Consider the following 26,831-nt stretch of genomic DNA (forward strand, 5'->3'; position numbering starts at 1 on the left):
AGCAATTAGCTTTTGGACCGATATTAATTTTTTCTTATAATATTGGAGAGCAAAACCTACCACCCTCTTTTTCCTAGTCTGTGCTACATTTATGTTTTACTTGTAAACAACTAGATGGCGCTGTATACTAGTCATTGAAATTCATACTCTATCGTGATGTACGAAGGTTTATTTTTATCTAATCTTGTTGTCTATGAACTGACAGTTGCTTTGTTGACATTTCCGCGTGAGTTGCTATGGCGGTCTTTTCATTTTATCGGCAAACAATTTTGCATTGATGTGAAATTACAATTATTAAACATCTTGTTAGGCTAAAATTATGTGGCGTAGATATTATTTGCGTGAAGATGTAAATACAGGTGGACATTCTAACACACTGAGATGTTGGGATAAATAGATCAAAATTTCATGTTATATTATTTTAGTTTTTGTTTGTGATCTTGTTCAAGTGCTAGTTATCATCATGAGTTGTTACAGTAAAGAGAATCTCAATAGAAACGATTACAATAACGTATGTAAAAGCCACTCTGCCAGGTCCGATCGAGGTAAGTACCTACTTGTAAAAACTCGAAATTCCTATATCTTAGCATAGATAATTCTTTGAGTTCAAGGGTCAAACTATCATGTGATGAATTAGCTTTAAGGTCCATGCATGGAGAAATATTTAGGTATTTTATATCTAAATCACTTTAGAATAATACTTAAGGAAATTTTGTTTAGTTTATCGTTTTTTGGCACCAGGAAGTAGGCTATACTTTAACTGAGATAGTTACCAAAAATCTAATTAGGTAAATCACATACAAATGAACAGATAGCTAAATGCTTACCTAATATACACTTAAATTACTTTCAGAAATCTATAGAATATGTCCATCAAAATTAAGCAAACGTGAACTAGAAGATTTATACTTTTCTCTTCTTGAGAACAATTTGGAATTGAAACGGACTGTGAATGGACAGCAGGATAAGATCAAGGGTCTGTCTTCAAAGGTGCAGCGGATGACCACTGCACAGCGGCTGCTGCAGACCAAGGAGTACAAGGACTGCTGTGTCGGCAGCAAGTTTGTCATCAATGAACAGAGAGAGTCGTTAGTATTCTTTTTGTTTTACTAAAAATAAACAATACACAAAAATGACTCTTAAGTTAATTCAATGAAAGTGTACTTTTGAGTGGTTTGTCTCTTGTTGTACTTGCAGTATCTATTTCAGCAATACCCGCCAATGATGCCTTATTGTTTTTTTATATTTAGAATAAAGTTTCTTTAAACTTAAACCTAAATTAAAATGAATTTCTTTTAGTAAAGGATTGTTTGTCAAGTTTAAATTTTGCATAATTTAATGATGCTTTATAAATAGCAAAACATAGTCATGTATAATGTTGCTCTCATAGTTTGGTTAGGCACTTTACCAATTTAAATGAAATTTCATTTTTTTTTTTGTTTTCTAATTTTACATATGGGCTACAAAATTGCAATCTCTTTTTTTAAATTAAACTAGATGAACTAACTACTTTGAAAAACAGTCTCAAGATCAGAATTCCCAGGACAGGTACATAATTAAAGGACTTGTAATTTCCAGTGACAATAAGAACATGGGGAATATCCCTACTTCATAGACAATCATAATACTTTTATCTTTTGCTTCTGGCACTAACAATAATTTTCTTGTTGGTTCCAGTATAACAGAACTGAGACGTGAGAACCAGAAGCTGTCGGACAAACTGCAGCAGTTAAACATGAGGATGTGCTCAGCGAAGCAGTTCCACAAGAAGTCACCGTCACAACCTTCCACGTCCAGGTGTGTGCGGTGTGCTACTGTCACCACCGGACAACCAATGATGAGAAGGTAAATACATTACTTTTTTATGGGATGCCTACTTTGATTGGCCAGTTAGATGCAAGTTTTTATTCCTCTATGCTCTAGCAAATGTCCTTCTACTTATGATTATGTTAATAAAAAAGATTTACTAAAGGAAGTAAGGTTTATAGTAAGTATATTACTATTATTTTAAAGCTGATATTTTCTTATATAAATAAGTATTATATAAATAACACTTATTTATATAAGTATTATGGAGGATATAAATAAAGTTATTATAATAAATTGCCTAAATAAGTGCAAAGGCAAATTTATTTGCCTAGTCCTGACGAAATAGTCTGTAATTACATAAAAAATAAAACATTCACAGAAACAATGACAAGTCGAGTGAAGCTGTTCCCAAGATGGCCACCTCCATGCATTGTGATGAAGCGTATGTACACCACTATAAGTTATTACTAATTCATTCTTCGTCATAAACAACACCACACACACTGGTATTGTAGGGACCATCATCGCCACCGTCGCCACTCATCCTTAATGTTAACGTGTCAGTATTCTTTGTTTATAGCCCAATGAGTGCGAAATCCGCGCAGACAGAAGACGTCCCTAAAAAGTAAGGTTTAAACGACATGTTCAAGAGCCTTTGTTATCACTACATATATTGCATGACACGCCTTACTGTTCCTAAATCAATAGATGTGCACATATTTATGCAACACCCACTTTTTGCTTGGCTGGAGTTGAATGCCGCTTTCGGTTTACAGTTCCGCTTTTGACAACTTACCTAATGACGATGCAAATGTTTTGATTTACTACATTATATTCCAGAGGGTGCACCGTCGAACGATCATGTGATGAAAACAAATGTAAAACTGCCATGCAAGAGTTGAAAATGAAAATCGCCGCTTTACAAGAGGTAAGAAAATAAGTATCCTGCATAGAATTCGTAGCAGTAATTTTTACCTAGGTATGTACGTAATCTGATCTAATTTATCTCTGATTAATGAAATACCCTTAGTATACGTCTATTGCCGTTTCTATGTGTCTAGTAACATAATACAAAATTAGAAGAAGGCTCGTGCCTTGTAACTTTGTGACACCAGTGTGTTTATGGTATTTGTATACCACATGTCGTTGTACCCCCAGGAGCTAAGCTTGGTCCACGAGGACTACTCGGCGCGGCTGACGCGGCTGGAGACGGAGGTGATGGACGTGCGGCGCGAGAACGCGCGCGTCGCGGGCGAGCGCACCGCCAGCCTGCACCAACTCGAGACCGAGATGCAGAAGAACGGAGAGGTCATGGCGGAGTATAGGACTGCTGAGGCTAGATGCGGTATGTTTCGTGCTAGTCCTGAACAACAACAATTCACTGCTAAACTATGAGCTTCCTATACATAAAAGGACTTGTCGTAACCAGGATAGAAATTGCAGTTTAAATGGTTTAGAACAGTATCAGAACACTGCTACACAGCCTCTATCTAGTGTGTAATACTTTAGTTGGCTTTTATGATCCCCACACGAAGAACATGCACATGTCTCTAATAATATTATTGTTCAGTTTGAATCAGTAAAATAAAATATAGGCTTAAGTTGTAAGGTACTGTAGTGAACTACATTAAGTTGTATATTCTGTAGCGGAACTGGAAGCGGAACTAGCAATAGAGCGGCGCAAGGTGGCTGAGCTAGAGACTCAGCTGAAAGCCGCCAACATGTCCGACAAGGTCAACAGGACTATAGAGGACCGTCTCACCAGTATTAACGTGAGTACAAATTCTCGTGTGTTTAGTAGTGTGATGAAGAAAAAGTGTCTGTCAAACTATATTGAAAAACATGGCGTCTACTGCGAGTAAAGAGAAAATAAAATGACTCCCCAAGCCAAAGCAGATAGCTAGTAGTGGCTAAAATAGTTTTTTTAGGATTATATATTTATCTGCAGGAAATTAATGGCCCTACCAAATCTGCCACCGGTGGCACTCCTAGAAGCACTATCAGTGGAATGGCTACCCATAGAACTTCCAATGGCATCACGAAAGCCTCTACCAAAGGCATAACGAGGGCTACCAGCGGTGCCCTGTCCAGAACTATGACTAGTTCTACCACCAGAACTTCCGGCGCTACCAAATCTACCACTAACGGCATTACTAAAACTACCACCAAATCTACCACTAATGGTACCGCCAAATCTACCACTAATGGCACTACCAAGGCTAAAGCCCCCTGCTGCCCCGGGCCTGCCATCGCTAATGTTGTTCCTCAAGCTACTGCCACTACAGATACTACCTCCAAAGAAATCACCGATGCCAATGCCACAACCGAAACCGCCACCAAAGAAATCACCGATGACAATATTAGTACCAAGGCCACCATCGATGACAATATTTCTCCCCAGGCCACCGAAACCACCGATGACAATATCCCTACTAATGCTACCACCGATGACCCTTTGATTGCCACCAAAACGGCAACCACCGATGGCACTGGCTCTCCTACACGCGATGCACAAGAAACAGAGGACAGTTCATCAAAAGTCACTTGTCAATGTATAGAACCTAGCGAGGAAAAGCCCTCTACTACAGCACGCGAATCCGTTACTATCGAGGAAAAGCCCACTACTACAGCACGTGATTCCGTTACTACCGAGGAAAAGCCCACTACTACAGCACGTGATTCCGTTACTACCGAGGAAAAGCCCACTACTACAGCACGTGATTCCGATACTAAAGTATGTCTACTGCTATTGTTATAAAACTATAGAAACTAGTTTGATTATTTTTACTTTCATACGTAACGCATAGGCGCAATTTTCTTTATTGTTATACAAAGTCAATCAATTTAACGTTGTACAAAGAAAGTTGATAGTAGTTTAAAATATCATCGTGTCAAAATGCTAGTTTGTAGCTATTGTTTGTTCTATAAAACAAGTAAAAAGTCATGTACATGACTCTATGGTATGGAAACATTCAATTCACAGGGGACGAGAGCTAAAGATTGTGACTGTGGCTCAGGCGAAATGTTGGAACCAGAGCTTGCGGGTGCTTCCTCTACGTCTGCTACTAAAGTATGATTTAATCATCTACTCTCTAACCGATTTAGTAAAATACCGCTTTTCCAATTAACTTTCCCATTGCATTAGGGTGTCGTATTGTGGATAAAACGTCACTGTTTTAATTTAGCAAAACTCTTTCTCATTCTCTAATAGTATTTCGCCCATAAAAGAAATCGGTCGGAAATCTATTATAGAAATCGGTCAGATAAGAATGGACGGATCAGTAGATTTTCCTTTTGTGATACAGTGGAATGCTTGCATCCGCCTGGTCCTACATGGTATCCACGATATGTTGCAGGGTGATGCCAACGGCACCAAATATGCCATATGTGCCTGTCACCCCCCACAAGATACCTCCAGTTCAGACAGAGTATGCGTTTTAGTTCATGTTTTTATTTTACCCTAGAGAGTTCAATATAGTCATCAAATATTTTATTTCTATTAGGCAAAAATATGCAAGGTAAAGCCCATAGCAAACTGCATTAGGAGGGCATTTTATAACGAATAGGCTGGTAAACTAGCATTCATAATCACTTGATGGTAAGCAATCGACGCCGCCCACACAAGGGGATTGGGAATTTAGAGATTGACGACGGAACGATGGATTGGGCCTCTGGTAACCTCAGTCACGCGCGCTAGTATTCAGCGAGGTCGTGGTATCACTTTGGTAGAGCTGGCCCATTCGCGCATGGCTCTCCAACATTTTTAAGTTTGTTGCGTTGTTGCGTTTTTAAACATAAAGACACCTTATTCCACCAAAGGGTAGGTAGGTCGGTTCGAATATGCGGTACGTTTCATGCATCACATGGATTTTATTTCAGAAACTCAAAAACTTAGAGTGCAGATGTAAAGCTTGGCAGAAAGCTATGGAACTCCTAGAAGTATGCGTCTTATATTCCTTATATTCTTTCTACTACAGTATATTGTTTATATCATCTCTTTTGAGTTTTAAAACAATAAATAGGATGAAATTGTCTTTTGAAACTTGTATTTTAGTTTTAAGTGTAATATTATTGTAGTGTGTAAGTACAATATTGTTGTAGATGCTGTAATTATAATGTTTTTCAGTTACAGGTGAGATAGTATTGGCATTACGTTGTTAATAATTTTGTTGCAGGAGGACTCGAGGTGCAGGAAGTGCTGCTACAAAGAGCTCGACGTCCGCGTCATGGAGTCTATAGCTAAAGTATCTTATATATATAAAAGAAAGTCGCGTTAGGTACACTATTTATAACTCAGGGGCTTGATTGGGGCGGGATTGCGCGTACGAAGTCGCGGGCAGAAGCTAGTGTATTTTTCTAGGACCAGTGGTAATGATAAAACAAAACATCGCCACAATGAAGATTAACTCATTTTAGGACTTTCCATGTCGAAATTTAACCGTATTGGATCCCGCAATTAAATTATTTACAAAATAAGAACCAATTTAAGTAATATGTTGTCGCTCTCTAAGTATATCGTTTAGTAAAACTGAATAGTTTTTCAGAATGTAGCCCGTACTACTGCTACCACCACTCCTACCGCCACCGCTACCACCGCCACCGATACCACCGCCAAATCTACTGCAACTACCGCCGCCACCACTACCACCGCCAAACCTACTGCAACTACCGCCGCCACCGCTACCACCGCCAAATCTACTGCAACTACCGCCGCGACCACTACCACCGCCACCACTACCACCGCCAAATCTACTGCAACTACCGCCGCCAAATCTACTGCATCTACCGCCGCCACCACTACCACCGCCAAATCTACTGCAACTACCACCGCCACCGCTACCACCGCCAAATCTACTGCAACTACCGCCGCCACCACTACTGCTACCATCGCCACAACTACTGCCACCACTACTGCCACCACCACGGCTACCACTACCACCACCGCCACCGCCGCGGGAGACACACTGGCCCCAACCAGACGGAATGAGGCCACAACTAAATCATCTGATGATTCAGGATACGCGGAGTCCAATCGGAGCCAGGACAATGATGAACTGGTCAGTAAACCTTCGCTTACAGATACGAAATTTCGATTGATGAAAGAATACGAGTCGAGTGTATTAGCAGACATAGCTTACTTAATATAAACGGACAGTGGGGTAGTGCACCTTTTAAAAAAATGCCTGTACTATCTCTTTTCTATAATAAAGTTTTTAAAATACATATCGGTTCATATATTGCAATAATATATTTTTCCAGGGTATACATAAACTAAACAAACAATTGTTGGCCAAAGTTCTGGAACTGCAAAGTGAAGTAGCATCCTTGAGAAGGGCTCAGGTAATGTAATATTTATTTATATAATACTTTTATATGCAATTACGCAATTGATTTACAAACGAATTTTAATTGTAACTGTAGCAATTTAATACAACATGTAGTAGCAATTTTTTTTTTTAATTTAAGCAATAGTTATTACCTACCTATGCTACAATGTAATAATTGTTTGTGCTAGGAGAGCCACATGTTAGAAACTAAGAAGAAGCTTGGTGAACCAATGGCTGCTGTAAGTGTAACTATTCAATACTATTTTGTATTTGTTTAATATCTCACGGTTTAGGCATTTGATGGTGTCATTTAATTCAACAGTCCACGAGAACGGAACGACAGACCAGAGTGGAACAAACCACGACTCAGACGTCGGCAAAAGTTGATGAGGCTTCAACCAGATCTGCGAAAAACAGACCATACCAAGATATCGTAGAGAAGAGCGAGGCTAGCAAACTTGCCCGGCAGTACACGGCCGCGGTCACGCAGGAACCTGACGATAACATCAGCATCGTCACTCAATACAGACCCGACCTGGAACCGACGTCCGGCGGCCCGGCGTCCACACAGACAGACGGCAAGCTGAAAGTACTGAAGGCAATGCCTCCTCTACAGGTGTCCAGTGCCCTCAACTTGCAGGCCGGACTCCTTAAACCAGAAGTTGTGGCAGACAAACCGAGGAGTACTCAGGCTACGGAGACTAATGATCCAAGTAAGATGCAGCCGGTACACGATAGGTTTAGATTCACAGACACGGCCCAGCAGGGTGAACCGAGCCGCGCCACGGACCACAAGCAGGCTGACAGACTGGGCGTCGACAACCCGTTCTCGGTATCCGCGAGCAGCCTGGCTAGCAACCCCGACATTGGCGTGATAATGCATTCCAAGTTGGCTAGGAACAGTGTCCGGGAGAGAGGCACCGCGGTGAAGCTATACGACGGCGCCGACACTGAGGACTCCACCCCGCTGAAGCTGCCCATGGCCGAGGCGCTGGTGGCCACGCAGGCCGCTACTGGGACGCAGGCTGAGAACGTCTCTACCCCGGAGCTGTGCGAGCAATGTGCCGCGTGAGTACTACTTATTTATTTCCTCATTAATCTTATTCAAATACATAATTATATTTAAAAACAGCTAAAACTGCGGCTAACAACGGTTTTCAACGGCGTGAACTCTTTTCAGCTGCACATTCGATAGAGAGTGTGCAATGCGACGTAAGAATACGATTGACTCCGCCACCTTGAGTATTGGGAAGGGAAGTAAAAAGGAACAAGCTCCAAAATCCGACGAGCACAATAGCTTGCAAATACCAGGACCCTTGCCGACCGACAACTACAAGGAGAAGAAACGCGGCGTGTTCAGTCGATTCTCTCTCGAGAAGAAAAAAGATAAATTGAAACAAAATAATAAACATGAGGTTGTGACCAATGTAGCGGTCGCGAAGAACACGAGCGCCACCGCGGACGGCCCCATCAAGCTGCCCGACGTGCCGCTCATCGACCAGCCCGGGGACGACAGCGCGCGGGACGTGCCGCGGCAGAACTCCTTCACCGTCAACAAGGACTCTGCCAACATACAACGCAAGAGGAACTCGCAAGATAGGCGAACGTCTACGGGGCTTAAAGACCAGGGCGCAAATATTATGGAAGTACCGAATTACGGGGAGCCAGTGTTCAGTGACCGAATTGCGCCCATCGTGGGGGACGGGTACAAGACTGACTACGAAGACGAACCGATGAAGGTGCAGACTCAGGAGCAAGCCAGTCAAGTCTCGCCTGACTTGCGTAAGTGTAATGTAGCTGCTGAGTATACACATTGTTGGCACGTCCCATCTGCAGCACTTTGCACTCATACTGTTGAAAGAAGTTTTGTTTAGGTATTAGAGCAAATCAACGAAGCAATTTTAGGTATTAGTAGGAGTTAGGCGACACTGTCGTATAATGGGTGGAAAAACATAGGTACCCCTCCCCGCCGTACTATAGTTTTGACAGATGAAGCGTAGTGTGAAGGTGAGTTACATGGGCCGAGCGTGTCCTCAGAGTCGATGCTGCGCGAGCGCGCGGGGTCGCTGCGGCGGCGCGACGTGTCGGTGTACCGGCGCGGCAGCGGCACGCTGTGCTACCGCGCGCTGCCCGCGGACTACGACCCCACCTGCCGCTGCCCCGGACAGGTCGACGGACACTGCCTGCCGCTGCCTATCAACAAAGGTCCTCGAGTTGCTACAAACTCTTTTATAAACCTTTGGCTGCCGTTATACAGATAGCAATCCTTCAATGAGCCCTCATATAACATTTAAACATTTTAACCATTACAATTTGTCAGTAAAGTATTAGTCTCACAAAAAGGTTCAGGTTTTTTTAACACTTTCTGACAGCACCCGCTTATATTCCATCCTTATTATCTAATATGGGTTTCCGTCACTCCATGTTTAATGATTGCGCACTGAAGATCCTGTTTACATGTTGTAACTTAGAACATTGTCCAGGTGTACAAGTGCAGGATGAGTCGGCGACCCGCCGGGTGTCCATATTCTCGGAGCAGCAAACGTACTCGGTGCCCAACAAAGAGAAACGCAGCGCCTCCTTCGACAACACTGACTATGAAATGACCTACATCTCCGATTTACCTTATGAAAAAGAAGGTGAGTGCGAAACTACTTACCGTCTCGGAGACATATGCGTACAATCGTTAGTTTTACAGTATTTGGCACTGAATATGTTTCATTTTTCAATATCATTTGTAGACACGTCTATTTATATTAAAGTGTACAACTAGTAATAAGAAATTACTAAGCCTTAACCGGGTGATGTACATAGTGTAGTAAATAAATAAATAAGTTTGTTCACTTACAGTTAAGAGACCCGATAAGGGCAGAGCCCTGTCCCCGGGCGAGGACAAGACGACGACGACCAGCACGTACACGGATTCCTACGGCTCACCTACCACCAACTACTACTCGCTCAGCGAGGGCGAAGTCCCCACTTGTACTAGTAAGATAATGCAATAGTCTATTTTACATAGAGAGGGTGATATATGTGACGGTATCAATACAACTGCTTACTTTGTTTCAGAAAGGAAGGTCTCCTACCAACATGACAAATACAGACAAGATGACAAGTAAGTATAAAGTATAAATATTCATTGCGATAATTATTTCATTTTACTTTCACACATATTTGTTATTATTTTTTAACATTATCAACTGTTAAGACAACATCTTAGGATGAATTATATTCTCAAGACCATCATTAACATTTTTGAAATGTGTAGATATTAAATGAATAACCTGATATTGTCCAGTACCGGAGCCCCAAGGTCGGAGCAGTCCGCAGCAAAGATGGAGGCCGCCCTGCGAGCTATACAGGAGGAACTGGCTCGCTGCAAGTCCTTGCTCCAGGCACAACGACCTGCCGAGGTGAACACTCTGCACACTGCCGTCTCGTAGATATGTATATACATTTACTCTTTAAAGATTTTTATTTTGATTTAAAATAATTGACTGATCACAGTCTAAGATTTGTGTGCAGACGTCTTAAAATTCAATCTACGTAATAGGGTAGATGATAATTTTTATTTTAATATCCGTCTTGTAGTTTATTTTAAAATATTAGACATGTATTTTTTATTTTCTTACGGAAACAAATACTTTCGAAGATATATCGATTTGAAATATCGCGTGACGTCACTTATAGGTACATTTTATACGTAGAAATGACGTATTTGCTTCCATTCCTAAACTTTTATTCGTTTTATTAAGTATTGTTATCGTTTATACTTTGCTATTTATAATTTAACTTTATTTGACGAAACTAGTCGAGTTCCTCGTCAAATGTTCTCGATGTAATGGAAATCAATACACATTATTGTGTTAGTAGACTAGCGTAAATGGAATGTATTATTGTATATTTTGTAAGTAGATACTGGTATTGTGTAGGTACTTAATCTCTAAACTTTACTCTTAGTTTGCTTTACGTTGAACGAAACGAAATGAGTGCGTTCGACGTTCTGATTGGCCGGTGCGGATGAACCAACCAATCAGAGTGCCAAACGCGCTCTTATTTCGATTTCGTTGAACGTAAAACAAACTCGTAATCCTTCAGTAGTCATAGAAATAAGTAGTTAAGTCTAGTTTTATTGTAACTTGTATTTATAAGAAAACCTCTTGAAAACAATTACCTCTTCAGTAGTTTGATTCTTCTTTCTTCCATAAACAAAATGTATTTTCATATCCTTCCTTCTTTCCTGCCTTTGTGATACTTGAGCTTAATATGTAATACATGTGTAATACATCCCCATTTATACAAAGTAACAATAATAGTGTTTAGCTTAAGTAATTTGACTCTGTAGTGCAGACAGAAATATTGTATTTATGTACACTTTACAATAAAATATATTTCTCTTTGATATTAGCATTTTTTATTTATTCACATCAGTGATGCGCCGTCCATCGATACCCGCAACATAGGAGAAGCAAGAACAAGTTGGCAAGGACAGTGCATTGCTAGCTTTTCGAAGGGTTGGTTCTCTAGTACACATGAAGATTCTCAATCACCTGCCAAGCATTGAAATTATAGGAAACCCTCCGTAGCAAAGGCTAATGAAAGTCAAGTCAAAGTAATTATTACGACGCAACTGAATTGTCCGCTAGAGATGGCTAAGTGCCCGTTACAAAATGTAATCTTCATAATAATTTTCTAGCTAATAAATTTCTAATTAAAACACAACAACCCGTAAAAATTTCTAATTTTTAATTTTTGGTAAATAGTAACGGTAAGTGTGTGTAGCAGTGCGGGCGGCGCATGTCGAGCGGGTCCCAGACGTCCGTGTCGGACATGTCGCGGCCCATCGCCCTGCGGCCCACCGTGGCCACGCAGAGCATCGGCGACGCCTGCGTGCCCAAGTGCAACTTCACACTGCACATCGGAACCATCGTGCTGTCCGACGAGGTTACTGCTTTATACTTGTGTTTATGGATAAATTGTGAAACAAAGAATGCAAAACAGTTATTTTACATTTTTACACATTTATACCTTTAGCACTTGATATTGTAGAGAGGGTTACTGCCAAGTTAAATACCATTATGGTTTACACGTCCACAAGAAACGGAGATAATGGTAGACGTAGCAAACGCAACTACAGCCTTACATATTAAAGATCACATTATCGATAGCTACGTAGCATACTGCAGAACTTGATTGAAAAACAATCGGATAAGGACTAAACGATATTAAGTTCCCCTCATCCTCCACTATGCAGGCGGTGCTCAGCTCCCGCGACAAGACGATGGTGCTGACGTGGAAGTTCTACGACCAGAACGTGGCCATGACGCGCATGCGCCCCGGACGCGTCGTACTCTTCGACTTCTCCACCGAGTATGACGTCAGAATCACCGACCACTTCCTCAACTATATGAAGCATGTTAGTACTTGTTGTTTATGGGGTAGAGAAATACTGGTAACGCATTTAATGTTAGGGAATGTAGTTGTTCTGGAATAGAGGTAGTACTTTTATCAGTTTATCTTCACGGTTTAGGCAAGAAGATAACTGTAGCATTAACTTCCTATTGAATTAAGACGATTTTCCTCTACTAAGTAACTTCTAAATCAAACCATAGGTCAAAATGTAGGATAATCAATTCAAGTAGGTCTAAATCTTCTGCAGTCACCGCAGTTAGTGTGACACAGTTCGTATTACATTTTGACATAGGAGGAGATGAAAATAACAATCTGCGAGCTGAACAAGGAGAACCAGCCGTTCGCGACATGTTCCCTCCCACTCCGCGAGGCCCTCCTCCACACCAACCGGCGCGCCGACATGTCGCTGGCACTGCTGGCCGGCCCGCGCCTCATGCGGGTCCACGACGCACTGGACGGCGGGGACGAGGTCGGGGTCATCGACCTCTGGTGCATGCTCAGGGCCGAGGCACACCTACTGCCCGGCATCAACCGCGCCATAGCACAGGTACATACTGCATCGACCGCGCCATAGCACAGGTGCAAACTGCATCGACCGCGCCATAGCACAGGTACATACCGCATCAACCGCGCCATAGCACAGGTACATACTGCATCAACCGTGCCATAGCACAGGTACATACTGCATCGACCGCGCCATAGCACAGGCACATACTGCATCGACCGCGCCATAGCACAGGTACATACTGCATCGACCGCGCCATAGCACAGGTACATACTGCATCGACCGCGCCATAGCACAGGTACATACTGCATCGACCGCGCCATAGCACAGGTACATACTGCATCGACCGCGCCATAGCACAGGTACATACTGCATCGACCGCGCCATAGCACAGGTACATACTGCATCGACCGCGCCATAGCACAGGTACAGACTGCATCGACCGCGCCATAGCACAGGTACATACTGCATCGACCGCGCCATAGCACAGGTACATACTGCATCGACCGCGCCATGGCACGGGTACATACTTTATCGACCGATTGTCCCGCAGCAAACATCAACGCCGACGCTGGTCCAGTCCGCGGTGCCCCGCAACTCGCGCGTGATGCCGCAGATCCTGGACGAGGACCACTACAACGAGTATGACCTCAACACCACGCCGCGCTCCCCTGAACCACCACCACAATTCGACAAGAACGCCACCAGAGATGTGAGTACAGGCTGATGAGATAGATATATTGTCCTTGTAATATATTAAGGTAATGTGGAATAAGTAAACGAATGTTAAAAACTGCTTCAACTGACTGATTGTGCATCGATATTGTACGGGGTTCAATGATGAGTGTAGGGTAAGTAGAATAGGAATACAATATGTACCTCCGTTAAAATGTCGCATAAATAATTGTATCTGTTTCACTAGGAGTACAATCGAACCTCGTACTACTGGAATACGCCGAGAACCGCGCCGGTCTCCGTGAGTGACGGCCCTTTAAATATGAGGAGAGACGAAATCATTTATGACGTAAGTATTGCATTAGTAAGTTGCATACATACAGATGTAGTATACTATGAATTATTATGAACTTATTATTTATTTTATATTGAAATATGCTTTAACATGTATAGCGAGACTATGTATGTGACTGCATAGTTGGCGAAAGTTCACTGGCTAGGCGACTTGTGTTGTGTGACGTGTCACGGATCCAATTCCCGCATCGATACATTTTTTGATCCAAATTTTCCAATCCAATTTTTCTCCTGATTAGGGATTTCTGGGTGTGACATGTATGTGAAATTATTCTAGTTAGTTAGTTCTAAATATTCTTTCGCAAAATCCTTTGACTACTATAGCTATGTACATGTACAACGAGGTAACTAATAGTTAGACGTACGTATGTATGTCAGTCCGCGTTAATCGCATAGCCGAGACTTGGCATGGCACACTACCTACACGTTAGTCTTCGATCAGCTAGCTACATCTATATCGATTCTATGTTCCACTATTCGCGGGTACATTAGTTAGACAATGATTGATTTGTATTCTAACTCATATATTACGTATTAGTTTTCGAAAATACCCAATAACAGCACTTAGTACCTACCTAATAGTTTTGAATATGTATAGAAACTCATAATTGTCTCTCTTTTTCTCTCTAACCCATTTTTGAAAATGTTTTCAACTATTTATTCCTCGATATAAGTACTGCGTATGAGGTACAAGTTTTATTTAAAATATTCCTTAGTAAGGATTTTGTATCGAATACAGTAGTTGCTAAGGACTGTGTTTAGTAATCTTTAAATGACTGAGTACGGCGGTTAGACCTCATCATATTGCGTATGAGTACAATTTTTGCTAAAATCAGTTTAGTATGTCCTTGAATATGGACTTAATAATTTGGATGCAAAACCTGCTTCGCGTAAACGGTTATAAGGGATAAAGTAAACGTGCAGGGTAATAAATTAGACTTGTTTTTATATTAATTAGTACACAGTTATTGTTAAGTAGTGCTCACTACTTGCACTGGTATGTCCCAGCCGAGCAACTACCCTCCGATGCGCCAGCGCCGGTTCAGTGCCACGTCGACGTCCACCAACCTCACCACCAACACTCCCACCTCTCCCTCGGCAGCTAACTTACTCCATGAGAATCCGGTAACTTATTTGTATTACTCATGTTTTAGTATTTTTGGGCAAAGGGCCTCTATTTAGCCTGTTTAGCGCCTCTATTTAGCGATGATACGACCTACGAAGCAGCGTGCCTGTCTATAAGCAACCTATTCACTCGAACGACTGAAAACACCCAACCAAAAGTTACCAAATCAGTCCATTAATAATACTCAATTTAGTTACTGATGTAAAATAACTAAGTTATTCCTTTGTAACTAGCAATGAGCTCCATCAAAATGTGACCAATTGTTTCGGTATGTTTACAAAGTACTTTTATCTTTCAGGAACATGATTCCGGGATAATTATTAATGACGTGGTAAGATCATTAGTCGTTATATTTACATTTGATCTAGATTGATGTTAATAGTAAAGAGAAAAATAATTACTATAATAAATGGTTTCAGCAAACTAAAATCAAGTCACATGACGATATGAGGCAAGTTCTGGAAGTAAGTATCTATTTCTTCATGAGATTTGCTGTTAATACAATTCGTCTAACAGGTTTCAAAGTGAAATGTAAGAATTATAATATTTTATTATAATTTTCGTGAGACATACTAATTTAATTCTTATATTATCGGCTTATTCACGTCATTGTTTGACGAGGAACTCGACTAGTTTCATGCCATGCTAGAAGCTCATATTCATGAGCAGCATTCCGTTTATCGCACTGCTAAAATCTAGTCTAGTATGTATAATGAAACTAGTCAAGTTCCTCGTCAAACAGTTACTTGTGTAAGCCGATAACATAATAATTAATTAACAATATTATAAAAAAAATGAGGTAATAAAGAATATTAGGCTCATACATACAAGATACGCGCGAAAAACATAACCCTTCCTTGGCAGTCGGGTAACAAGGAGGTCCAAAGACAGTATTACGTACATACTGATTGTACTACAAAATGTAAAATTGTAAATGTATATTTTTTACAGAAAAACTATGACATGGGCAGATTGGCCAAAGCCGATGATGTAAGTATATTCTAATAACTTAGTTAATATAAACGTAGTATTTTCAAACCTACTGAAAGTTTTGTCTAGTGTTTTTTTCTTCATTACATCACTAAAATATTTACATACTCAGTTTAATCAGATTTGTAGTTAGAGCCTCAAGCGGGAACAACCTTTTTAAACGGCAAAAATCGCCTTCAGTGGACGTCCTCCGACAGTTAACGATAAACTAAGTAATGTGTTTTGGTTGTCTACAGGACACTACGTCAAAACTAAACTCAAGCTTTGGCTCATTAGTGAGTACTCTCTCAGTATATTATCCCAACTTAAATTATATTTTTATCTATTTATTAAGCCATTCATTACTATAAACTTACGTTTACCGATAATATTATATTACGTAAAGTCGTAATAAGATGATGAAATATAAATATTATTTGTTTAGAAAAGTACGGCCAAGTTACATCGAAGAGGCAGCCGCTACGTGAGTGCCAAATTGTAATAGTTTGATACGTAAAACTGGTAGTTACCGCTTGGGGCACGATTACATTAGGAATACTATTCTTTGATTACCAGATCTATACGATAATGTAGCGTGATGTCTATTTGTCAATCACTGTAGCTTTCTAAAATAGAATTTCCAATGGTTTAACACTAGCTAATTTATCTATTGGACAAACTGACCTCATTGCATGGGTCTTACGAAAACTGAAGATTTATTTGTTTACCTAATCAATAAAAGATCTAGTATAGAAGTAGTAGTGCTAGTTTAACGAAATACCTTAAGTTAATTTGTATTTTTTACAATGTTTCATAGCCCCACAAACGTGAATCTCAGCGCGCAGAATTGCAAAATGAAAGGAGAAGCAGTAAGTACTTCATCTACTCCATAATGTACATATTTAGCAGCGTGCACATCTATGACATTTTGAGAAGTATTAAAAGAAATAGGCATTTTGGTGTTTTGACTTACAGTGCAATGGCTTTTTTTTTGAGGGTGGAAAATCATCCAATGACTTCTCCCGCCTTGGGCAAAGCGAGAGGGAGTGTCAGACTCTTACTGACTAAAAACCACCCCGTTCCTACACCTGCCCGTCGAGCCGGAGCCCCGGTAAACCCGCTAGGTAGTCCGCAGCTCCGGATTAGGCATCAGCCCTACTGGGCCCCATCTGTGGTGGTCTGATGGCTCTTTGAGGCGCGCACAGAACGCGACGCGCCGCACGCACGGGTCTAGTTCTGGTCGGGCGGTGAGCTACCCTTGCTCGCCGTCCGCAGACCCGCACTTATGGTGGCCAGAGGTCGTCGCGCGATCCCAGACACGCGGAGTGTCTCTCGCGACAGCTGAGGCGTGAGGAGCCTCCTCCTTAGCTAGCATGACTACTTCGCAGAAGGAGGAGACGGCATTCCAGTCCCCGTCGCTCCGCACCATGGCTTGTACCAAAGCCATGCTGCACACCGCCACCGTATGCTCCACCGTGTCCTCCGGGCGGTCCGCACAGTGATGACACCCGGGCGTTTCCTCCCGCCCAATCAGAAACAGGAACCTACCGAAGCTTCCATGTCCGGTAAGCACCTGTGTCAGGCGGTAGGTGAGGACGCCGTGGCGCCTCTCAAGCCACTCCTCAAAGAGGGGACTTACCGCTCCAATGACAGCAAGCCCAGCCTCCGGTTACGACAGTCGTTGCTGCCATTCCACCATGAGATCGCGCCGGAGCTCGTCCCGCCACGCACTAATCTGGCGCGGCAGCGGAGTTTCGCCCCGGCGACGCGCGTCGGCGCGCAATCTAAAGACGCGCGCGAGCACCTTTGCCTCCAGATCCCATGGCGGCAATCCGGCAAGGAGGTTCGCCGCTTCCCCGGAGATCGTACGATATCCACGGATTACTCGGATGGCCATGACCCTCTGGGACGTGAGTAGCGCCCGAGCTGGCCGCCGCACAGTGCAATGGCTAGGGATATGACCTCTTCTTAATTTATTTTTGGGGTCAACATTGAATTCTATCTGTCATTTCATACAGCTGAAAGTCTGTACTTTACATGGATCGACTGCCATCTTCACGACTAAGTAAATAAGTGACTTAATACACCCACAGGTAGAGCCACGGATGACAAGTACGACACCAGCGACATGGAGATATACAGGAAATATGAAAACATTGGCAAGCTCATAGGTGACGTATACTTACTGGATTTGCATTACATACTGTCTATAATTTTCTAATCTGTATTATATCCAATTTGATATTTTAAATATTGTGTTTAATTTCAGGTCCCAATAGGAATGAAGCTTCAAAGAAGTGCGTTAAGATCTTACCGAAGTATAGCTCAGGGGTGGAGGAACCGCAAAGGGTAAATCTATAGTCTTATTATAATTATAATAAAAAACAAACTTTGATATATGACTTAAATATAGTCATCAATAGATTTTAATTTTAAGGTGTTCAATAACACTATCTCACAAGTGCTGATATTATTGTTGCAAAAAATACAAGTACCTAAAGAAAACGTGCCTTTTCCCAAGCAATTTATGGACCCCACAACTAAATTTATCTTATTAAAACAATTTGTGTTGTGACATTTATCAGCACTTATGGATATCCTTCCGTTTAGTCTGCTATCTGCTGCTAACCAAACCATTACATCATTAGGGCACATATCCCCAGGACGAAGACTACCAGACTGACGAGGAAGCAGTGAGTGGCGGGCAGCGCCTGGCCATCACGGTGCTGTGGCTGGCCCTCAACGAGGAGTGCGAGGCCATGATCGACCCGCACGTGCAGCGCGTCTACGTCGCCTACACCTTCCTCGGCCGGGCGGGCGCCGAGCTCGAGACTCCCGTCAGCCTGCCCAAGCCTAAACACTATGTTGATAAGTGCTACTTTAACTTTAAGAAGAGTAAGTGCTCGTTTTTTGTATGTATGCTTGCCATACGAATGTGGCCATCAATACATAGGTTGTAGTAAGACTGAATCACCCATAATGAAAGATGGCAGTTGCATGTCAATATCAGCAAGTGTCGAGTCAATATCGGCAGTGCAATCTGCTTCACACGCTATGGCCTTTTGCTCTGAAGGAAAAGAAAGAAGGTATGCATTAAAACATTCTGCTGGTCTTGCAGTTCATAACGAATTTGTTTCGGTGTGCTGTTATTAGCGTTCGAGTTAGAGGACACGGACCTAATGAAGCTGAGCCACATGGCGCGATGCCGCGCCGCCAGCAAGATGTCGCAGGACGAGCGGGACTGCATCATCTTCTCTGTAGTCAGTGAACCTGCTGAGGATCCACTGGGACTCGAGAGCTGTGAGGATATTGGGTAAGTATACAGTGCAGGGTGATGAATCAACAATAGACTATAGTAAAAGATTTAGGTTTGCTCTCATATTACGTTATGCTGTGGATATTATTGAAGGTGGTCTTGCCATAATACTCATTTTAGCAGCGAGCTCAGGGTAACCGACATTTTAGAAAACTCATATTATGTATCTGTTAATGGCTACAGGTAGCGGCGAGTTTGACGCTATACTCGGTTCAAGGGATGGAAAGATGGAAAGTAGTATTTTGTGTGTGTGTATGTGTGTAGGTACGCGTACCTGTACCTGGGCGACCTGCTGGCGTACAGCGCGGGCAGCCCCGGGTACCGGAGGTAGCGTTGTGTGTGTGTAGGTACGCGTACCTGTACCTGGGCGACCTGCTGGCGTACAGCGCGGGCAGCCCCGGGTACCGGAGGTAGCGTTGTGTGTGTGTAGGTACGCGTACCTGTACCTGGGCGACCTGCTGGCGTACAGCGCGGGCAGCCCCGGGTACCGGAGGTAGCGTTGTGTGTGTGTAGGTACGCGTACCTGTACCTGGGCGACCTGCTGGCGTACAGCGCGGGCAGCCCCGGGTACCGGAGGTAGCGTTGTGTGTGTGTAGGTACGCGTACCTGTACCTGGGCGACCTGCTGGCGTACAGCGCGGGCAGCCCCGGGTACCGGAGGTAGCGTTGTGTGTGTGTAGGTACGCGTACCTGTACCTGGGCGACCTGCTGGCGTACAGCGCGGGCAGCCCCGGGTACCGGAGGTAGCGTTGTGTGTGTGTAGGTACGCGTACCTGTACCTGGGCGACCTGCTGGCGTACAGCGCGGGCAGCCCCGGGTACCGGAGGTAGCGTTGTGTGTGTGTAGGTACGCGTACCTGTACCTGGGCGACCTGCTGGCGTACAGCGCGGGCAGCCCCGGGTACCGGAGGTAGCGCTGTGTGTGTGTAGGTACGCGTACCTGTACCTGGGCGACCTGCTGGCGTACAGCGCGGGCAGCCCCGGGTACCGGAGGTAGCGTTGTGTGTGTGTAGGTACGCGTACCTGTACCTGGGCGACCTGCTGGCGTACAGCGCGGGCAGCCCCGGGTACCGGAGGTAGCGTTGTGTGTGTGTAGGTACGCGTACCTGTACCTGGGCGACCTGCTGGCGTACAGCGCGGGCAGCCCCGGGTACCGGAGGTAGCGTTGTGTGTGTGTAGGTACGCGTACCTGTACCTGGGCGACCTGCTGGCGTACAGCGCGGGCAGCCCCGGGTACCGGAGGTAGCGTTGTGTGTGTGTAGGTACGCGTACCTGTACCTGGGCGACCTGCTGGCGTACAGCGCGGGCAGCCCCGGGTACCGGAGGTAGCGCTGTGTGTGTGTAGGTACGCGTACCTGTACCTGGGCGACCTGCTGGCGTACAGCGCGGGCAGCCCCGGGTACCGGAGGTAGCGTTGTGTGTGTGTAGGTACGCGTACCTGTACCTGGGCGACCTGCTGGCGTACAGCGCGGGCAGCCCCGGGTACCGGAGGTAGCGTTGTGTGTGTGTAGGTACGCGTACCTGTACCTGGGCGACCTGCTGGCGTACAGCGCGGGCAGCCCCGGGTACCGGAGGTAGCGTTGTGTGTGTGTAGGTACGCGTACCTGTACCTGGGCGACCTGCTGGCGTACAGCGCGGGCAGCCCCGGGTACCGGAGGTAGCGTTGTGTGTGTGTAGGTACGCGTACCTGTACCTGGGCGACCTGCTGGCGTACAGCGCGGGCAGCCCCGGGTACCGGAGGTAGCGTTGTGTGTGTGTAGGTACGCGTACCTGTACCTGGGCGACCTGCTGGCGTACAGCGCGGGCAGCCCCGGGTACCGGAGGTAGCGTTGTGTGTGTGTAGGTACGCGTACCTGTACCTGGGCGACCTGTTGGCGTACAGCGCGGGCAGCCCCGGGTACCGGAGGTAGCGTTGTGTGTGTGTAGGTACGCGTACCTGTACCTGGGCGACCTGCTGGCGTACAGCGCGGGCAGCCCCGGGTACCGGAGGTAGCGTTGTGTGTGTGTAGGTACGCGTACCTGTACCTGGGCGACCTGCTGGCGTACAGCGCGGGCAGCCCCGGGTACCGGAGGTAGCGTTGTGTGTGTGTAGGTACGCGTACCTGTACCTGGGCGACCTGCTGGCGTACAGCGCGGGCAGCCCCGGGTACCGGAGGTAGCGTTGTGTGTGTGTAGGTACGCGTACCTGTACCTGGGCGACCTGCTGGCGTACAGCGCGGGCAGCCCCGGGTACCGGAGGTAGCGCTGTGTGTGTGTAGGTACGCGTACCTGTACCTGGGCGACCTGCTGGCGTACAGCGCGGGCAGCCCCGGGTACCGGAGGTAGCGTTGTGTGTGTGTAGGTACGCGTACCTGTACCTGGGCGACCTGTTGGCGTACAGCGCGGGCAGCCCCGGGTACCGGAGGTAGCGTTGTGTGTGTGTAGGTACGCGTACCTGTACCTGGGCGACCTGCTGGCGTACAGCGCGGGCAGCCCCGGGTACCGGAGGTAGCGTTGTGTGTGTGTAGGTACGCGTACCTGTACCTGGGCGACCTGCTGGCGTACAGCGCGGGCAGCCCCGGGTACCGGAGGTAGCGTTGTGTGTGTGTAGGTACGCGTACCTGTACCTGGGCGACCTGCTGGCGTACAGCGCGGGCAGCCCCGGGTACCGGAGGTAGCGTTGTGTGTGTGTAGGTACGCGTACCTGTACCTGGGCGACCTGCTGGCGTACAGCGCGGGCAGCCCCGGGTACCGGAGGTAGCGTTGTGTGTGTGTAGGTACGCGTACCCGTACCTGGGCGACCTGCTGGCGTACAGCGCGGGCAGCCCCGGGTACCGGAGGTAGCGTTGTGTGTGTGTAGGTACGCGTACCTGTACCTGGGCGACCTGCTGGCGTACAGCGCGGGCAGCCCCGGGTACCGGAGGTAGCGTTGTGTGTGTGTAGGTACGCGTACCCGTACCTGGGCGACCTGCTGGCGTACAGCGCGGGCAGCCCCGGGTACCGGAGGTAGCGTTGTGTGTGTGTAGGTACGCGTACCTGTACCTGGGCGACCTGCTGGCGTACAGCGCGGGCAGCCCCGGGTACCGGAGGTAGCGTTGTGTGTGTGTAGGTACGCGTACCTGTACCTGGGCGACCTGCTGGCGTACAGCGCGGGCAGCCCCGGGTACCGGAGGTAGCGTTGTGTGTGTGTAGGTACGCGTACCTGTACCTGGGCGACCTGCTGGCGTACAGCGCGGGCAGCCCCGGGTACCGGAGGTAGCGTTGTGTGTGTGTAGGTACGCGTACCTGTACCTGGGCGACCTGCTGGCGTACAGCGCGGGCAGCCCCGGGTACCGGAGGTAGCGTTGTGTGTGTGTAGGTACGCGTACCTGTACCTGGGCGACCTGCTGGCGTACAGCGCGGGCAGCCCCGGGTACCGGAGGTAGCGTTGTGTGTGTGTAGGTACGCGTACCTGTACCTGGGCGACCTGCTGGCGTACAGCGCGGGCAGCCCCGGGTACCGGAGGTAGCGTTGTGTGTGTGTAGGTACGCGTACCTGTACCTGGGCGACCTGCTGGCGTACAGCGCGGGCAGCCCCGGGTACACGGAGGTGCTGCCGGTGCGCGCGGCGCGGGGCCCGGCCGCGGTGTGCGGGGTGCTGGCCGTGCGACTGGACGGACTCGACGTCGTGCGCCGCTGTCTACTGCTGGCCTCGCACGACGCACATGGATGACGTGTAGGTTGCATAGCTTCTACTTATCTACACTAATACTAGCTTAAGCGTTTTTTGTTTGTTTGTTTGAACGGGCTAATCTCCAGAACTACTGGTCTGCATTGAATAATTATTTTTGTTGGATATAAAACATCACGCTATGATCCAAACATCACGATACGAATAGAAGCCGAATAGAGCGGGGGAAATCGCGCGGGAGTAGCCAATGTTCAATATTGAGTCAGGTTATGGTCTACTATAAATGTTAGCAACTCTTTTGTCATTGTTACCCTCATCATTAACGGTCTGTTCCCGTGTAATACTGGACTACAATTTCCAGCTCCACATGTCCAAACACTGCTAGCTACTTTACGGGTGTCGTCACTCTATCTGCGCGTGGATAGATGTGTCAATTGATAGATCACTATCGGATTGGCGGTTGGATATAGAGGTAATATTGATGTATTGTAAATCTCATTAATACATACATTTACTTCACCATTCTAGGTCTGATATAAATGTGATAAAGCCAATAAAAAAAAAACAAGTCAATCTCAGTAATGTACCTATACCTCATTTTGTGGCTATTCTGTGCTTGAATTCTTAAATCGTATTGATTTGTATGGATCCCATTTAGAAGCAGTCAAAACACAATTGAATAATATTGAACGTCGACGTAATGTGTAATAATGTGATGAATCTATTTTAACCGCAGTGTATACGGACATATCGATCCGGATTCCGAGACTTCCCGCCTCTTCACATCCGTGTTTCGAAACTTTCGTACGCACACTGAAATATCTTCTCTATTTCAGATGACCGCAAGTTCTACATTCCTATGATCGATCCAGAACCAGTAATTATTTTGTACCCAATAGTTTGTTTTCGAGTAAATTAAAGTAACTTTATTTATTCATTCGAATTCGTTATTTTACGTGGTGCGTTCAGTAACGCCGCCGCCACTCATTTGTCAGTAAGTCTGTCAATAACGCTTGGCACTTGACGGGTATGGCACAGTATGCGGGCCCAACATGGCGCTACATTGTTCACATTGCATACAAAATGCGATTCGTCTTGGTTGGAAAACGTCATGCGATTGAATTGAAGTGAATTTGGATAGAATCGTGATAGAATATTGTGAGTTAGGAGCGTAGTGAGTATCGGAGTACGGGCTCGTACGCAGTCACGGCTGTGTTTGGGAGAGCGACGCACGCGCGCGTCGACACCAATAGTTCGGCGATCGAACCGTTTCGTAATCCTCCTGTAATAGTCTACTCGCTCCTCTACCGACCCCATTGAACCTCTTCATGTGTACATACCCACGCCCACCATCTCGTGTGTGAAGTGAAGTGAACGTTAACCTACACAGGATTTTTGTACAAACAGGGAAACAAACATACGAAACAACATACACTAATAAACATGTAGTAGTACTCAGGTATTGTACAAATTGTATCAGAATAGGAGACATCACATGTTAATATAAATATGTATGAAAATATCGCAGTGGATGTAGTCACAACACGCAAGACAGCTGACATGAAAGTAGATAGACCACGATAAACAGTACATTCTTGTGTGATGAAATATTTACTGAACAAACATGTGGAATTAGTAGATGAACTTGACCCATCTGTCTACACTAGTATGAATTATATTTGCGTCCACTTTGATAAATACTGCAACGATTATCCTCATGTTATTTTAAATGTGAGAGATACATTTTGAAACTCTTTAGGAATGGATACTCGGTGAAAAAACTCTGTCTGACAAATTACTTTTCATTAGGAAGCTAGATTAGATTTTAGACTATTATTTGTACGTCGTTATTCGTGAAGCTTTCAGTACATCCACGTAAATAGTGCACGTAATAGCTCTGAGTGCATTTCTTACGGTAATATGTAATACGTTGTTTTGTCGGAAACTTGGGGAAGTGTGAGCGCTGGTTTCATCACGCATCGTTATTAAAAGCTTCGGTTTATTTTATTACGCTTTATACGTAACCGATCAGAAACACTGAAATACATTACGACTGTTTCCGTTTTAAATAAATTTCATGTTTCTTGTAAATTGTCACTGGAGATACTCATCGTCCCACGCTGGATCTCCACGTTATAACATCGATAATATTTCATGTTCCCAGTCTTGTCTCGCTAAGATTAATCGGTCAATCAATCTGCGGACTGCATAGGCGCTCTGCGTCCTTGCCCCAGTGCCGTGCCAAAGACGCGGACGCATTTAGACCGGCCTACCGGGCCTGTTACTCCCACAAACTTTCTTCGCACACCAAACAATTTATAACAAACCTTACTACCCCGCGATAAGAGCTTCGACATTCGCAAAATTTAATTCGCAGTCTTTTACTTTGACAAACTTTTCCTCGCCGTCAATCAAGGGATTGTAGGTCTTATTGCTTGGGTGTAAGAGTGACGGGGTGCGTAGTGGTAGAGTTGTTGAATAGTAAACAGTGAGGAACGCGGAGCTGATTGGCGCGCCGTACACTGACATTTGGACGTCGAACACTTCTTTCGTTCTTAGTATCAACTTTTAGAACTGTCGCTTCAATGACATCATCTGCAATCAATAGTTGTTACTTTACTTTTTTATCCGATATTGTAAAATAATATATTTCTTTTGTAAGAAATGCTGTATGTTTACACCACTACCATCCGGTTACCACGGTGACGTGTTAATTTCGTAAGACTCGGAAGTTTGTTTGTCATTGCACGTCTGGTTTAATGATCAGGAAAATGGGTCAATGTAGCATTCAGAAATAGGTTAGCCATCAATCATTGCGCTTGGTCTCACATTCCTAATAACTTTATTAATATCTCCTTTCCAATGGAAAAATTAGGTCATTTTTTACGTATAGATAATGAAATACCAATCAGATAATGAAATATTTCATTACTATTGATATCTCAAAGATATCTTTTTATTATGACGTCGTTCTTACATCATAATTTCGCTAACTGTACTGTAGACTAAACAAATAATAAATATTGGTAACGCCAGTAATATTTCAAAATAACGATCAGTTTCCTGTTTTCTTCAAGAATCGAGAGGAAACACAAATATCTAAACCGTTCGTTTTTTAGCAATGGAAATTAAACTGGAAATATAAAAAGCATTAGTTGGAATGTTGTATTGACAATTCTTGACTTAGTTCTATTCTTTTATCATAAGATCGTGTTTTTAATTCCGAAATTGACAGTATACAACAAATAATGCACGTTGATTTGTTTCTTGGATGACTATGACGAAGAATACTTCGTCCCAAAACAATATTAATCATGTGTATTATCAAGAGCAAATAGCCCGTGTTGAAACAACACTTTCATCATTTTTTTTTCTATTCGATGTAAACAATGATAGAATGAAGATGATCAAAATACATTCGGTATGTTGATTATAAATAAGTTTATTTCCTAATTTCCATCTAACCAAATACGATATTTTTTCGTCGACGCTAACGTCTTTCAAATGCACATATATCCAGCGGATGAGACAGTGCGGAAGTTCCTTGCCGCGATGAGTCCATCTATTAGGCATCTCCTCTGCCTCATAGCTCCAGCTCTCGGCGTGAAGGCGTGATGTGTCAGGTTATAATTACCACGCTACACACGTGTCACGTGACATTTCCGACTAGAATCTGTCCACTGAGCCATAGT

The 26,831-nt window shown here is 44.7% G+C and overlaps 2 protein-coding genes across 52 annotated transcripts in view; both read left to right on the forward strand.

Annotated features, from left to right (window-relative positions):
• The first annotated feature begins 218 nt into the window (after positions 1-218).
• Positions 219-24,074, forward strand: LOC118276452 (platelet binding protein GspB). 47 transcript variants are annotated; one of them, XM_050698668.1, is made up of 43 exons: positions 219-545; positions 854-1,088; positions 1,678-1,845; positions 2,189-2,251; positions 2,390-2,434; positions 2,650-2,737; positions 2,968-3,154; positions 3,457-3,581; positions 3,758-4,543; positions 4,793-4,879; positions 5,115-5,237; positions 5,689-5,748; positions 5,985-6,053; positions 6,354-6,417; positions 6,574-6,866; positions 7,069-7,149; positions 7,325-7,375; positions 7,459-8,204; positions 8,317-8,918; positions 9,174-9,341; positions 9,620-9,775; positions 9,987-10,124; positions 10,206-10,251; positions 10,435-10,549; positions 11,919-12,080; positions 12,391-12,552; positions 12,841-13,095; positions 13,607-13,765; positions 13,976-14,077; positions 15,091-15,207; positions 15,507-15,539; positions 15,628-15,672; positions 16,160-16,198; positions 16,435-16,473; positions 16,623-16,661; positions 16,995-17,046; positions 18,271-18,348; positions 18,447-18,526; positions 18,826-19,072; positions 19,331-19,490; positions 22,995-23,184; positions 23,501-23,611; positions 23,976-24,074. In XM_050698668.1, exons 1-41 carry the CDS (start codon positions 464-466, stop codon positions 23,179-23,181), a joined length of 6,534 nt encoding a protein of 2,177 aa, XP_050554625.1. In that variant the 5' UTR covers positions 219-463; the 3' UTR covers positions 23,182-23,184; positions 23,501-23,611; positions 23,976-24,074. The 47 variants fall into 47 exon arrangements, with proteins under 47 accessions (XP_050554625.1, XP_050554627.1, XP_050554626.1 ...); XM_050698670.1 differs by having other exon boundaries at positions 18,841-19,072; XM_050698669.1 differs by having other exon boundaries at positions 11,922-12,080.
• Positions 24,075-24,280: 206 nt separating this feature from the next.
• Positions 24,281-26,831, forward strand: part of LOC118272581 (obscurin) — a 122,710-nt gene continuing 120,159 nt past the window's right edge. For 2 of the 5 annotated variants that reach the window (XM_035589230.2, XM_035589245.2), the window contains exon 1: positions 24,363-24,598. The gene's annotated coding sequence lies outside the window, so the exon portion shown is untranslated. Of the gene's footprint in view, positions 24,599-26,831 lie in introns of all 5 variants that reach the window. The other 3 variants (XM_050698665.1, XM_050698666.1, XM_035589238.2) reach the window with 3 other exon arrangements.

Source organism: Spodoptera frugiperda, chromosome 15 (genome assembly GCF_023101765.2).
Source record: "Spodoptera frugiperda isolate SF20-4 chromosome 15, AGI-APGP_CSIRO_Sfru_2.0, whole genome shotgun sequence".
Taxonomy (NCBI): Eukaryota; Metazoa; Arthropoda; class Insecta; order Lepidoptera; family Noctuidae; genus Spodoptera; species Spodoptera frugiperda.